The sequence below is a fragment of the Prosopis cineraria genome, unplaced genomic scaffold (assembly GCF_029017545.1).
Source record: "Prosopis cineraria cultivar Desert tree isolate PC_DT_omini unplaced genomic scaffold, ASM2901754v1 PC4, whole genome shotgun sequence".
NCBI classification, from domain to species: Eukaryota; Viridiplantae; Streptophyta; class Magnoliopsida; order Fabales; family Fabaceae; genus Prosopis; species Prosopis cineraria.
The window spans coordinates 40,699,211-40,714,780 of record NW_026555335.1 but is presented as its reverse complement, the minus strand read 5'-3'; the positions used below and the strand labels follow the sequence as shown (position 1 = coordinate 40,714,780).

Genomic DNA, 15,570 nt, shown 5'->3' with positions numbered 1-15,570 from the left:
TCAAATTGGAGTTCAATTCACCAAGGCATAATGCATGACATCATCATCATCATCATGAGAGTTGAGCAATGTGACGCCCGCCAAAACCAATTGAGTTTCCACATCCCAACCCGCAAGCTCTGCAAAACTCAGGTCTAAGTCATGTATATACAATCATATCACCATCAACAAATTAAAAGCGGACAAAGTTTGGACAAATTACCCCAAAACTGAAATTAAGCTAAAACCTTGACAGCTATTTCATCAAGCTAAGCTTGGAGCCACATTGAAATTGGTGTGACACCAACAACGTAGAATTCTTTATTTCATTTAATTTCCAATACAGGTAGCTGGCAAGTCACCATTTTCTACTGTAGTACAGCGCACGATCATTGTATTATAGTAATTCAACCTCAAGCCTCGTGTTGATATTATTGGTGCGGTGGAAATACAGCCCCCCTAAGCATCGCAGCCGGATAAAAAATCAAACTAGGAGACATTGCTGAAATTGATGGGACATCAATACACGCAGAAGGATTTACACTAATTTCGTTAAGAACCTATTCGAATTCTACAGTATTCTGAATTTAAGAGGGGAGGATTCATGTCTTGCTTCATGCTAGCTATATTCCCAGCTTTAATCGTGTTTTGAGACCACCAGAACAGCAAGGAATTTTACTCTGGTGTCTACTGACAAGGCTGGGTCAACAGAAACGAGACAGTATATTTTGAAAAACAACACGAGACCGTGTCACAACTCACAAGACTTGGGGCAGCAATGCCATCTTTCGGTGCACTGTCGGAGGACCAAAGACATTCTTTTTACCCCCAGCGGACCAACAGATTTTACGATTTCCTACCCAAAAAAAAAAAACACTTAGTGTCAAGTCTCAACTCTATTGCTGGCCCAATACGATCTCGAATAAGTGTCCACTTATTTGGGCTTTAAAAGCTCATATGTCAGATCATTTGAACCTCAATTTGCGGAGACCCAATAAACCTTGATTTGGGCTTCTCTATGCTTTTTACAGGCTTAAAATTTAAAATAGAAAAACTGAGTGTTCTTTTTGTGGAAGAGTCTCTGCTATTGGCAAAGGATTTGGGCTTACAGAGAATATGCGTGGAAGGTGATTGTGAAGTGTTGTTTAATATTGTTAATAATGGTTTTGTTGCATATTATGATTGAAAATGCTCTAGTGTTATCAATAACATTGAAAGTTTGAGGAATTTTTTGAAGATTTGTATTTTCTTTCTAATCAATAGAAGTTGTAATAGGGCTTCAGATTTTCTTGCAGGAGAGGCTAAAAGGAAGATGAAATTGGTTGGCTTGTATTTTCGCCTCCATCTATCTTGAATCAGATGCTAGATATTGATAGAATTAAAGCTTTGAATTTTTTTTGTTAATGCTACTATAGTTGGTTTTTGTGAGATAGGAACTAGTTAATTGTTTTGTCGCCTTGTTGAATAGTTGGAACTGATTTTTGCATATTTTTTGTAAGTTTTTGTGTGATAGATTGCATTTGTTGGTTTTTTTTTAGAATTTTTTTGGCTTCAACTATTTGCGTGTACTAAATTTTTTTTAGTGACTAATAAAATAGCCTCTTTGTTGGTAAAAAAAAAAAAACTGAGTATTGGATACACAAGAGTAACCTCTATTTTACAATTATGATAGTTCTATTGACTAATGCAAATTCTAGTTATGTTCAATTTTAAGTAGAGATAGATTTTCTATTTACAAACTTTAAACGCAAGATTTTAATAAAAAATATTCAATCCATCAATTTAAACCCAGTTATCATGAAATAAAAAATCAAACACACATAATTTTTATTCGATATGTCAAGGGGAATTCTTGCTTTCTCTATACCCCACCTACTTTTATTACTTGACCTGTTATAATTATAAAGAATTTTCAATTGTATACATTGTTATATTGTGATAATTATTTTCTTTAAAATTGTAAATGTTTTTGCATTTCATACTCTGGAATTTAAAAATTGAGTCATTACTTATAATTTGTAGATAATGCAATATGTTATAGATTATACACGCACGCAAACGATTTCTTGATTTAAAATTAAATGGTTGCAAAAGGAATTTTAAAAAGAAAAAAGAAAGAGAGATGAGAAAACAATTACAATTACATGCGTAGCACTAATTACCATGAAATTTTACTGTTTATAGCTGATAAGTAGTAAATAATAATATTTTTTTTTTCACCAAATAAAAGTTGGCATATCAATCATTGATATAAAATATAAATTTTAAAAAGTGTAGTAATTCTAAGTTAAAAAAAAAAATACTCAGTTCATACCTAAGATAAATAAGGAAAAACCTAATCTTGTATGTTTAAAGTAATTATTTTCAATTAGATCAAGATATATAAAGTCATTATAAATTATTTATTTTATAATAAATTTTTAATATTAATATTGTTATCACTTCAAAATTTACAAATTTTGATTTGATTGGATAAACAAGATCAAAATATACGTTACAGTTTAGTTTTTGAAATAAAAAATTATGTGAAATATTCAAGATGGACAGATGGCGCTCCTCAACTGATAAGTGGATGACGCCGGCCTGGCCATACGTCTGATGGGGCAGGATAGCACCGCGTCACTGAGACATGAGCATGTTGACACCCAGTGACACTCGCCAAGTTTTCCGTCATGTATCGCCATCGTCCCCTCGGGTTCCGGCGATCACTTTCCACGATTCCGCCAAGCACATCCACCTTCGCCGCCGCCACCTCCTCACTGCACTCACCATCTCCTTCAATTTCATTGCACCCTTCACAACTTCTCTGCCCATTGCAGAGCCGGTCGCTGCCGCACGCGGTCTCTTCCAGATGCCTCCATTTCGTCTGAACAATCGGTAATTCCAACAAACTCTATCAGTTTTTATTTTATCCTAAGTTTGACAATGACAGTTGCTGGTGATGTGGGAAAGTTATTTCCTGGTGAGGGCTGGAGAGTCTCAATTCGAAAACATGGGAGTGATTAACACGAACCCGGTCGCCAAGACTTCTGTCGATAGTGGCTTGTCTGAAAGGGGGAAGAAGCAGGCGGTGAGAGCTGCTTTTGATCTCAAGGAAATGGGGGCTTGTGATAAGAGTTGCTGGATTTGGCCTGCCATTACTCAGAGAGCTTATCAGACTGCTGAAATTATTGCATCTGTTAATGGAGTTAGTAGAAGGTGTAGCAATTAACTTTTGAACTTGATTGCTATTGGTACGACAAGTAGACGCCGATCTTTTAGAATTCTTCAGTCTCAAATCGAACGTTTCTTTACTTGCTTTTTGTTGAACGAAATGTTTCTGGCCCTACCATTGGAAGTTAACTGATCTGTCAGATTGCTTAGAATGACTATATTTTATTGGACAAGAACTATTCATAAGGTGTTGGGCTATAAGTAATCTCCACTTATCATTTGTTTTTAATATTGGTGAAATTCTACCAAAGTTTTGTCCTATGTTGTTTGCCAGTTATAAATTTATCTGCTTTTGAAATGTTGCTCACATGGTTTCAACTTTTAAGAAATCCAGAACAACAATTCCCACATTAAACTTGTCACTCTATCTTAGAGTCAGGCTATGCTGCGCGGGAGCTGAGCGTACTTGTCAATTTCTTTCATTTCAGCTTTATAGTTCCAGAATACAGCTTTCTGGACGCCCGTGGGTTGGGTGCTTATGAAGGCAAAAGCTTGGAATCCATGTCAGAAGTAGGATTTCTCACCTGTACTGTTTAACTGAGATTTGCTTTCATGTTCTGTTAGATCAGTTTCTTTACCACCCTTTTTTTGGGCCGTGCAATAGCGTGCATTATCTATTCTAGCTTTGTGGAATTTGTAGGATGAGGATGTTATGTGTCTAAACTTCACTATCATATGAATTCTGCAGATATACCGTTAGATAGTATTTCTCCAAACAGCAAACCACCTCCTGTGGATGATGGAACTCCAAATGAGAGCGTTACTGATGTTTTTGTTCGTGTAACGCAACTCATGTCCATTCTCGAAACTCAGTACTCAGGTGATACTGTGGTTATAGTTTCCCCAGATTCTGACAATTTGACGGTTCTTCAGGCTGGTTTGACAGGCATTGACCTGCGAAGGTAACTAACTGTCTGTACTGCTGATGAATCACAATTATTATACTCTAGAGAGTATTATTGGTGTTGGATCATGTCACAATTTCCTTACGTTTTCTTCTTCTTTGATATTTCAGGCACAGGGATTTGTCTTTTGCTCTTGGTGAAGTCCGTTTTGTTGATGCCAAAAGCATTCCTACTTATAAGCAGCCTGCATCTGCTGTATATAAATGTTTGAACCCGCCAAATTGTAACTAACTTTTCCCTTCTAATCAAAAGCAGAAAAAGAAGGTATTGGTGAATCGGTTTGATATGATCATATTTTACTACTATATAGGCATGCAGATTCTTAAAAAGAAGGGAAAAAATCCAATGCTCTATAGTTATGGATGCATGATAGTTTTACCTTGAACTCGGTACTACGAAGTTTGAAATCAAACCAAGTAAAACAATTATTAAAGGCTACCTTATCTCAATTATAAGATTCATACTAAGTCGCTTCTTTTGCAATTCGATCGGAATTGAAGTAAGAAAACCCAGTGGACACCATGGAACTAAATACGACAAATCGTACTGGATAACTCCTGATCAGATTTTTCGTTCTTCTTCTTCTTCTTCTTTTTCTTCTTTTTACTGGCCACCAAGAACGTCAAAAACCTACTGAAATTAAGGCTTCAAGCTCAATCAAATGTCCTAAAAGAAACAAATGTCTCCCTCCAATATAATATTACATCACAAGTACGATGCATTTTTTATTCTAGATTCTTAACATATGACACGTGTTATCTTTGTATTGAATTTGATTCAGTATAAGTACTAGAACTTTTGTATGCACTACTTCAATTCTATTTATAAATTATTTTTATCAACCTCATCAATATTAATATAATAAAAGTATAATAAATAAAAGCAAGTGAAATTTCAAATATAATATTCAAATAAAAAAAAAGTAAACAAATAATATAATATTTTTTATCATTATTTCTCTTACTTTTTAAGGTAATTTAGGAATTTCAATTTAAAATAAAACTATCCTATTAACTAGTGACTTATAAAGGAGATCAGGTTATACTTCTAAAAAGTGACTAATGTATAAAGCCAAAGGAGTACAATACATACATTTCATTTCATCTTTTTTTTATCATTTTTGCCAATGATTTAAAAACTAAGTTGACATGGACAGTTCAGATGATCAAACTGTTGATTGGAACCTTTATTGGCTTGTTTCAGAACAAAAAGCCTTTTTCATTATTGAGTCAGATTGGATTGGAGTTAAGTCAATATTGAGCCAGAAATTGGAGTTAAATCAGAAACTAAAGTGATTTTATAAAACCGAATAGTTTTAAACATAATATTAAAAAAAATTAAATTTTTTTAAAAAAATAAAAATTAGATCCTACTAAAAGCTAACTTTACTTTTAAATAATTCACATGTACAAAATATGATTTGAAACTATTTTTATAAATATATTGACAATTATAGATATAAATGCAAATACTTTTGAGTCCATTCGTATCTAATTATCCAAAATCCACCTATATTTAATAAGTTAAAGAATTATACTTTATAATATTATTAATTTGCAATCGTGTTATATCACTTTATTAATATAATATAAATTTTTTATTATATTTATTATATATATTTAATGTTATTTTTGTTTAATTATTACATTACCGGTTCAACCATTGATTCAATTCAGTTGGATCCTGCAAACCGTGAACCACTGATCTTTTCAATTCAATACCCAGTGCAATTCTAAAATTGTTGATTTTTGCCTTATTACTTTAGAATACTTTGATGGGTGATTTGGTGATTGACAAATAACTTGGGCTGAGCTCGTAAAATTTATCCAAGATGCTTGACAGCGACCAGGAACATAGTTGGATAGAAGCCTGTTTTATGTGTTGCTGGATGGCTGTAAAAAATGAATCCAACTTGCAATGGCATAAATGCTCGCCGTAGACCATTGACGAACAACCGTGTTTCCTAACAGAACTAAAATAGAATCTGTGAAACAGTCTAGAGAATTTTGGTACACTGTGAAGCCTAACATATACCAATGATTAAGTACAAAACTGCCCCCAAATATGGGGCATGATCCACCTGTTATACTTCACATCTTGTCTGTGTAACTGGAGGACCATAAATTGGGTCGCAATTAATTGGATTTCTTAATTAATTAACATTGCCAAGCTGTATATATAAGAAGTGAGAATGAAAATGATTGTAAACTCTGAAATTCCTTACTAACTGGTCCTGTTATAATAAATGGATATCTTCCGATGGACCAAGGACTGCACCCTTTTTGGCACAAATAACATTGATTGGAACTGCATATATGTGCAAGTCCCTTTATTTCTCTGACGTATACGTAAAGTTGAATCATGTAGCCAACTTTACCTAATGAGATAGAGATTGTTGTTCTTGAATACATAAAGTTGAATTTCCTTATAATCTCATGTTCAGTTTTGTCTCCACTTGTATACTGATTTGCTTCGTGCGGTTGCATCCTTCGCTTCTAGTGTTAATGTTTGATACTTTGATGCAAAGCTATAAAAAAATAAGATCATTCATTTCTTCCTTAGAAAGCAGTTATTGTTGTTTGTAGTGCTGAGATGAGGAAAGATGAAAAAGGGGTCTTGTGAGAAATAGGGCAAAGACTCCATTATCTGGCATTAGTAGGTTGCTTTCCCCAATATAATATTTTTTACATGAAAGAAAAGACGTTGTTAAAGCAGAGACCTTTAATTTCCACTTTCCAGCAGGCGCTTCTTCGGAAAGCTTACTCTGAAAGAAACCTGATAACTCTTTCATCAATGAATCTTGTTTAATTTAAGCTTTTAGCAAGACCCCACTTCGATTTTCTTGTATATTTGTTTATCTCATCATAGTATCTTGTCTGATCATTATTATCATGGAGACACCAAAACTCCTACAAAAAGACAATGCATTATAGTTCGCAGGGGCAAGGCTTTCTCATTTAAAGCCTATCTTTATGTGAAGCTGCCTGAGAGGGATCGGTGTGAGTGAAAGTATGACGACCGCAAAGAAGTTGATTGCTTGGGATATGAATCACTTTAGTAGCTTGGTGGAATGTTATATAAGATGCACGATCCGATTTTGTCCCCGCAAGGTCCTCACCAATGAAAGCATGCCAAGTAAGAAGATCTGCATGATTGGCTCGCAAAGAGGCAGGCTCATTGGCCAGAGACTTTGTTGACTCAAATCGACTTCTGAGAGACGCGAAGCAACTGAAGCCTCAGACTTTTTTCAAGCGTCTTTCTTACTCCCTCCCTTTCTCTTTTGGCTTGTAATTTATTTATGATAAAAATATCTTCTTTTCATGATCCTGGATTCAAATTGCAAAGAACTGAACACAACAACAATGAAATAATGGCAAGCATGAAGTGGGAGTCTGGGGGTCATCAGTTGGAGTCGCATCACCCAAGCGACACGCCAGGGTCAAACTACCACACGGCTCAGAACACACCGGAGGTGCTGCACTGGGATAACTGTCAGGAGCAGCAGCAAGTAGCGCCGGCAGCGTTGAAGAGGGAGACGGTGGTGAGGACGACAGAGCTAGTGTTGAGAATGTGCGAGGTGGTGTTATGTCTAGTCTCTGCTTCGATTATGGCCACGGACAGGACTCAAGGTTGGGCCGGTGACTCCTTTGATCGCTACAAGGAATACAGGTATACACTGACGTCATCACAACACATCTCTGTGGGTTATAAATAGAGTGAATGATCATTAACGAGATTAATCGAGTGCGTGATAATTATAATGAACTAACGATCATGGCATGCAGGTACTGTTTAAGTGTGAATGTGATAGGGTGTGTATACTCGGGATTTCAAGCTTGTGAGAAGGCGTATCAACTCATGTCTGCCAAAAACAAAGGCATCTTCACTCCCAACCTCCGCTCTCACTTCGATTATCTCATGGATCAGGCAAGTAATTACAATTTACACCCACTCACTCACATTTTAAATTAATAGAGAGATACAGAAAAGAATAATTTATGTATACATAGGTGGTGGCGTATCTGTTGGTGTCAGCGTCGTCGAGCGCAGCGACGAGGGTGAAGGACTGGGAATCAAACTGGGGAAAAGATGACTTCACAGAGAAAGCAAGTGCTTCCATTGCCATGGCGTTTCTGGGTTTCATTGCCTTTGCAATTAGCTCACTCATTTCCTTCTTCAAACTCGGAACTTCCACGTCATCTTCCACTTGATGATCCTCCTCTTTCACCTTTCCGTCTTCGTCGACCTGCTTTTTCTCTATCTGTATAGTAACTTTACTTTCCATTCCACCCCAGTGCTTCTCCATTATAGATCTTTACTCTTTTATTAGGGTGGTGAAGCAAATTAAATAGATCCAACTTTGGTATGAACGGAAAGTGGATGCGGCACGTTATTTGAGTGTTAATTAATTGAAAAGTCTTTTTCCAGTGGAGGGTAGGACCGCCTGATTTCATCAGAATTCAATTTCTACATATGTGGTCTCAGTAAAGTTGGTTTCCACTATGATCCAATCTTTCTTTTTCTTTTTTTTTTTATATCTAATAATTTCATGTCCTCGTCATTACGTGCCCCGATTTGTATTCTAAATTGTATTTGAGTACAATTACAGTCAATGAACGAAGGATAAAGTTGAAAATAAGAATTGAGTTTGAAAGCTTTATTTAAGTTTGGACTTTAAAAATATTTTTTTAAAAAATAATCAAATTTAATGACTTGATAAGCTTTGCAAAAAAAAGTTTAAGTTTCGGCAACCTTCAAGCCCCATCATCATCCTCATCATCTTTTGTAAAACATGTATTTAAAGTTAATGACCTGCTTACTTAATCCTACACACATTATATTATTATTAATTTTAATTTATTTTAAGATTAATTTAATATAATTTAATAAATATTAGTGTATAAAATAAAATTTTTAATATTTTTTATTTTTTTTATAATTATTACGTTTGTATATTTATAAAAAAATAAATTATTTTTTAATCAAGATTTAAATTTTATTATTAGACATCTAAATGTGTGTTGTTTAATTTTTAAAAAATTATTAAAATTTTAATTTTTTATTTTAAAATATTTTAATTAATTTATAATGTTTAATTTTATTTTTATTTTTTTTTTTTTAAAAAAAAAGCTTGCAGGCCTGATCTTGAACCCTTTACATAAGGGTTGAATTTGAAAAATAAGATTAAAAATGAGAAATTGAGCTTTAGGGCTTAGGCCTTTAAGGGCCAGACCTGCTCATATTCCTAATTCTAAAAGCATGATAAACTATAGGATAAAAATATTAAATTTTAAGGCAATTGCATACAATCCCTGTTAGTTTTAAATATTTAAAATTAATCCCCTAACTATACTTTTAATTTTATTTTTCAAAATCTTTTAGTATTAATTAACTATTATTTTATTAATATAGTTGTTACCATATCAGATTAATACAATACACATGACGCATATGACATGAAAAAAATATTTTTGTTTTTTTTAACACAATTTAAAGAGTAGGGGCAAAATTATAATTTTTTATTTGAGCAACATTGTTCTTATTGTTCACAAGTAACATAATTTAAGAAAAAAATTATAATTTTATTATTATGTATCAATTAAAACATCTTTTTATACTAAACAAATAAAAAATAGGAAGAATTGCATTGCAGTAATGTAATCTCATATAAGAAAATTAATTATTATAAGGTTCATTAACAATTGAATTAAGGTCACAACTGATTGCAGTTGTCGATGGTTTTAGTTCAGTTGTTAATGAATCTTATAGTAATTAATTTTTTTATGTGAGACTTGGATGTAATTTTCTTTAAAAAATATCTAAAAGCTATCATGAATAAGAATCATGTAAATAAAAATGTATTCTTTAATACAAGAAAAGTATGATATTTTACTAGGGTTTTTTAACAAAGTCAATATGAATCACCAATAACAAAAACAAAAAAAAAATCTTATTATAAAGTAGCATATATTGAATTTGTAACAAACCTGTAACATATATTTTTATTTAAGTAAGCACTGAAAGCTTCATTTAAAGGAGAAAATAACAACTACAAATAAATAAGAGTTTGAAAAAAATAAAATAAAAATTAATATAAAATATTATCTTAATTGATAAAGAATAATAAAATTATAATTTTTTTAAGCTTTATTATTGATTAACAACGAGGACAATGCCACTCAACTAAAAAAAATAAGAGTATTATCATATGTGTTAAAAATAAAAATTATGAATTTATTTCTTCTTAAATTGTGTTAAAAATAATAAAAATATTTTTTCATATCATATATCATGTATATGGCATTAATATGATATAACAATAATTATATTAATAAAATAATAGTAATTTGCATAAAAGTCATTGCAACTTGAAAACTTTGAAGTCGCCCCATGCACAAGTAGCTGTGGAGATAAAAGTGGCGAGACGAGCGGAATTTTATGGGCCTGAGAAACAATGTTCCGAAGCACGAAACTTAAAAAGTGATAATCCAAAATTACTCTTGGGCCCACGAAATAGTAAACGCGAAACCCGAATTTGCTTCTAAACTATTTTCTAAATAAACCAAATGTCATAAATTATTTATATAGTAGTAATTTTATTTCTAAAGTAATTAAAATATAGTAAAAATATATGTTAACTTAAATTCACTAGGCATGACAGGTGGCATTCTTGGCCAAATGCAGGTCTTAATTAACATTTTTAATGGTTAACATTGATTATTTAATATCAAGGGCAAATGTGCTACGTTTAAATTACTTAATGAGCAAAAATATTATAATAAATAGTTTAAGATATTAGGTGCTTTTCAAAAAAATAGTTCAGATGTAAAAAATTCACCCTAGCTCTAGTAATTTTAAAAACATTAATTCACATATCTTTATAGTTTCTCTTAATTTAAAATTAAGTCTATGCAGTTTATTTGATTTGAATTGAGTCCTTAAAATTTGATTCATTAGACCTGTCAATCTCCTGAAATTTAAAATCCCTTAATTTTCCTTTTAAAAATAAAATTTAAGAACTTTTATGTTTTGTTTTGATTTCATTCGTGTACTCTGAACTGCTGGCTTCGCCTGGTTATGCTATTGTATCTTTGCTGGTAAAAACAAAAAGCTGTATCAAACACAATAAACCACCAGGATGTAATTGGCCCAAGATAGTTCTGATTCTCCAAGTCAAAAAATTTCGCTAAAATGTGAGTAATATGATATTTGGCATAATTTAAAGAAGTGCCTACAAGACTACAAGCTGGCAACTGAATTAATCTAAATCAAAAAGTTAGATACTCGGATGATCCTGGACAAAAGTGAAAAAAAAATATATATTAAAAAAAAATACATCCAAGGAGAGGCAACAAATTTTTTTGCTGCTCAGGAACAAAACTTCAGAATCTGTACCAACGCCCCACGGGCATTCAAACAGGTTATTAGTTGCTGTGCAAAGTCTAAGTAGAGAAAGTGCCCATAAATAATTTAGGTTTTTTTTTTTTGGCTGTAAATAATTAAGGCATAAAAAATGACTAAAACCGTGGCCCACACTCTCAGACAGAGACCGAGACCGAGATGGCTCTTGTTTAACAGCTCCTAAATTCAACAAATCCTTTTTATGTGTTCAAAACTGACCGACTCATGCCATTACTCAGTAACTCTGTCTGCCATTTTTAAATATATATTTTAATTGGTATTAATTTATCCATTAAAGTATTTGCATTTGTATATTAAAAATATTAATCATATTCTTTTTTATGAAAACATATAAATTCTAGAAATGACAATAAAATTAAATTACTATTTGGAAGAATGATAAATTAAGACTTTTAAAAATATCAACAGCTGTTTATAACTGAAATATCAGGATTTTTTAAAAAAAAAATTGATCAAAACCGAACAATAATCAAGTCTGTTTCAGTTTTTGTGATATAAGAACCAATTGGTTCAATTCAAGTTTAGTTTTGAGTACCAGAAACCGAGCAAAACTTGATTTTAAAATGCTATTTATTTATTTATAAAATATATAACCATTTATCTACAAGAAACATTTTGTTTTGAATTTGTTATAATAATAAATAAACATTTTTAAAGGACTTGAATGAAAATGCATAATATTAAATAATTATAATAATAATGTCATGACCATCATTTGATTATTTACAACTTAAAAGCCCAGTATTCAATTTATCTACAAGAAGTATTTTGTTTTAAATTTTGTATAATAAATTTTTCATTATTTATTAAAATATAGATACATAGATAAATATTTTTAAAGGATTTGAATGAAAATGCATAATATTAAATAATTTTAATCTTAAAAACTTATATCAATTTTTATGATTAATTATTGTTATCACATTATAATTTTATTATATTTTTATGCCTCTACTTATGAAAAAAAAAAGCCAAAAAGAATTAAATTTAATTTTAATACATAGCACCGTTATGAAGATGAAAAAATGAAAAAAAAAAATAAGTGTATTGAAGCCTGATTCAAACCTTAACCAAACCAAATTGAAAATAAAATCAAATCAAACTGAACTCTATAAAAACTGACCAAGTTTCAGTTACGAGTAAACTGAATAGTTTGATTCAACTCGATTTTTGCCTAAAATCAAACCAAACCAAACTAAACTTATGAATACCCCTAGATGTGAGACTTGATGAATGTTCACAGCATTCCTTTTATAACTCAAGGCCTTCTTTCTCATTGTTCTTTTTTCTTATGATTTGGTTGATTCTTTTAGCCATGTCCTCAAGCCTTTTGATTTAATATAAACATATCATTTTAATAATTATACTTTATATTATTTATCTATAATTTTATTTAAACTTGATGTTTTGAATTTAGCCAAAATATGTTTTCAAAATGTGCCTAACATTCTATCATTCTCTCAACATCTTTTTTAAATTTTAATTTCTAATTGAAATACTTTGTTCATGATAAATATTAATTATGTATTCATCAATAATAGATCATATTACCAAGTATTTATTAATACTTTTTGAAAAATATAATACTTACATCAATTTCCTATTTAATTAAAATACATGAATTTAAAAATTATTAATTTAATATCAATCGATTTGACCACAATCCAATCATTAAATCATGAGCCAATGCCTAGCCTAATTAAATGACATGTTCGATTTTACTTTTTATAAATACGTTATTAAACATTTTCTTTGTTTTTTTATTTTGAATAACAGACAATTGCTTTTAAAATAGATTTCCAAACAAACCATTATATTCTACTTAACACAATCACTCATTCACTCCAACCCACGGATAATGTAATGGGTACCCACATCTATCATCAATTTTGTTTTAACCCCCTCACTCACTCACATCATTTTTATCCTAAACTGTTTGCAAGGGTTGCCATGATGCACCCACTACTACCCTTGATTTAAATGAAATATGTGCGTGGAAGAAAGCATACAAGGGGGGAAAACTATTAAAAAAAATAATATAATCAAATTTTACTATTTTTAACTTTTTTCTAGTATTCTCTTTCCTATGTTTTCCTTTTATTTTTCTCTTAATCCAAACCAAGTATAAATTTTAATTGAGAAGATAACCATGAAGCATAAAAAAAAGAAAAATTAATGATAATTAGATCTCAATAATGTTATTTAAATTTAAACAAGTTATAAACATTGATTTAAACGGTTGTAGATTTAACCTTTTGAATCAATATTTAAATTTATTTTTAGGAAAAATTTATTAACAATCTAATTGTCATTTATTTCCTCTTTTTAAAACGTTTTTTTTTTTCCATCCTCCTTTCTTAATGAAGGCGATATTCCACTGTACAAACCATAAGCCATCAATTGGCAACATATACAACACGAGCTTTTTAACTAATTGATAGGAATTTAAAAAAAAATCAATTAAATTGGTTATTAGACATGAACGTGTCAATAATTTGTGCTATTCTTTGGCAATTACCTTGTCATATTGAATGAATTTAACTAGTGATTTTTTAGCATATTTAAATTTGAGTATAAATTTGGGACATTTCGATTAAAAAGTTAACACAGTGGGAAAAATGTATGGGTTCTCGTGTAAAAGATCAAAGTCTTATATATAATTTGAGCATTAAATTTTTTTAGTTTAAAATTCATGCGAGTTGAGTTATTGTGAGAGTTGATAAATGTTGACTCGAAAATACTTAGAGATGATTTAACAATAAGTTCTTCCCATGGAAAGGCACAGCGGGCAAGATACGATTTGTACTTTTATGTTAGGAATAAGTGTTGATGAGAGAAAAACAAATAAGGGGAGTGAAAAGTGGGGGATGGTGATGGATGCCTCAATAATTGGGATATGCGAAATCTTCAGGCGTCTGTTCTTCTTCTTCTTCTTCTCCTTCTCAATTAAATCCTCAATCAAATTTGTTATTAAAATTATGGAACTGAAAAAAAGATCATAAAACATATTCAATTTGTTGTATCTTAAAATGAGTGGAATGTGGAATAATAATTAAGCAAAGTGATTATGGTTGATAAATACTCCTTCCGGTTCTTAACATGCAAGACACCTTCTAAATATTTTGCCCAATATTTAATATAAAATATCTTATAAAACTTAATGAAACATTAATGAGTTATTTTAAAAAATGTCTGCACATTAATCGGATTATTTAGGTGCCATATCTGACTTTAAGATTTACTCATTTGATCCTGTTTATGAGAGAGAAAAAGAATATTAATTTTAGTTCTTTTTATAAATTATTTTTCCATTTTTATTATATTATTAATTATTTAAAAAATTATTAAACGTAATTTTTGTCTCTAATAAAGATATAAGTAAAAATTTATTAAATTTTAAAATAGAGTAAACAAAATTTAAACTTTTTTTTGGGTTTCGATGAAACCAGACACATCAGGAGGGGTGCTTCCCCCTTACTATTTTTTAATAAAAATTATGAATCTTGGTTGTAAAAAATTTTAAAATAAATTTTAGCCCCCCACTCAATGTTTTATTTTCGTGATAAAAGATATTAAAAGTGATTTATAAATAGGATAAGAAAAATAAAAATAAAATTAATCATTTCAATTAAGGACAATTTAGAAATTTTATGGGAAATTTTGAAGGAATAAAAAAGTTTAACTAATTTTCTTTTTTTTTTTATATTTATAAAAAAGTGATCCAACAAGATTAAATCTGAGTGAGATTATTACAATCAGCTAAATGCAAGGAAATATAAGAAGGGGGTGTGGAGAGTAGAGACCCGGCGAGATCCACGCCAAATATTCAAGCTTCAAGGCGAGCTTCGCAAATCGATCAGCCACTTCATTTCCCAGTCTCTCTCAATAAGACTTGCATGTGGGTGTGATAAATGTGGACCACCTTTGGCGAGACACACAGCCTCAAGAGCAGCACTCTCCACAAGAGTTCTTCGATGACCCAAATTCCAAGCTTCCTCCAGTAAAAAAAGTTTAACTAATTTTCTTAACGCACTGATTTGATAAAAAATGT

At 31.0% G+C, this 15,570-nt stretch overlaps 2 protein-coding genes across 2 annotated transcripts; both read left to right on the top strand.

Moving 5' to 3' along the window:
- Positions 1–2,549: 2,549 nt before the first annotated feature.
- LOC129309731 (uncharacterized) lies at positions 2,550–4,372 on the top strand. The gene is made up of 5 exons (XM_054951416.1): positions 2,550–2,856; positions 2,932–3,177; positions 3,621–3,718; positions 3,881–4,094; positions 4,208–4,372. The coding sequence occupies exons 1-5, from the start codon at positions 2,609–2,611 to the stop codon at positions 4,326–4,328; spliced, it is 927 nt and encodes a 308-aa protein (XP_054807391.1). The 5' UTR covers positions 2,550–2,608; the 3' UTR covers positions 4,329–4,372.
- Positions 4,373–7,077: 2,705 nt separating this feature from the next.
- Positions 7,078–8,625, top strand: LOC129309777 (CASP-like protein 4A3). Its single transcript, XM_054951491.1, has 3 exons — positions 7,078–7,766; positions 7,883–8,024; positions 8,108–8,625. The coding sequence occupies exons 1-3, from the start codon at positions 7,396–7,398 to the stop codon at positions 8,306–8,308; spliced, it is 714 nt and encodes a 237-aa protein (XP_054807466.1). The 5' UTR covers positions 7,078–7,395; the 3' UTR covers positions 8,309–8,625.
- Positions 8,626–15,570: the final 6,945 nt, after the last annotated feature.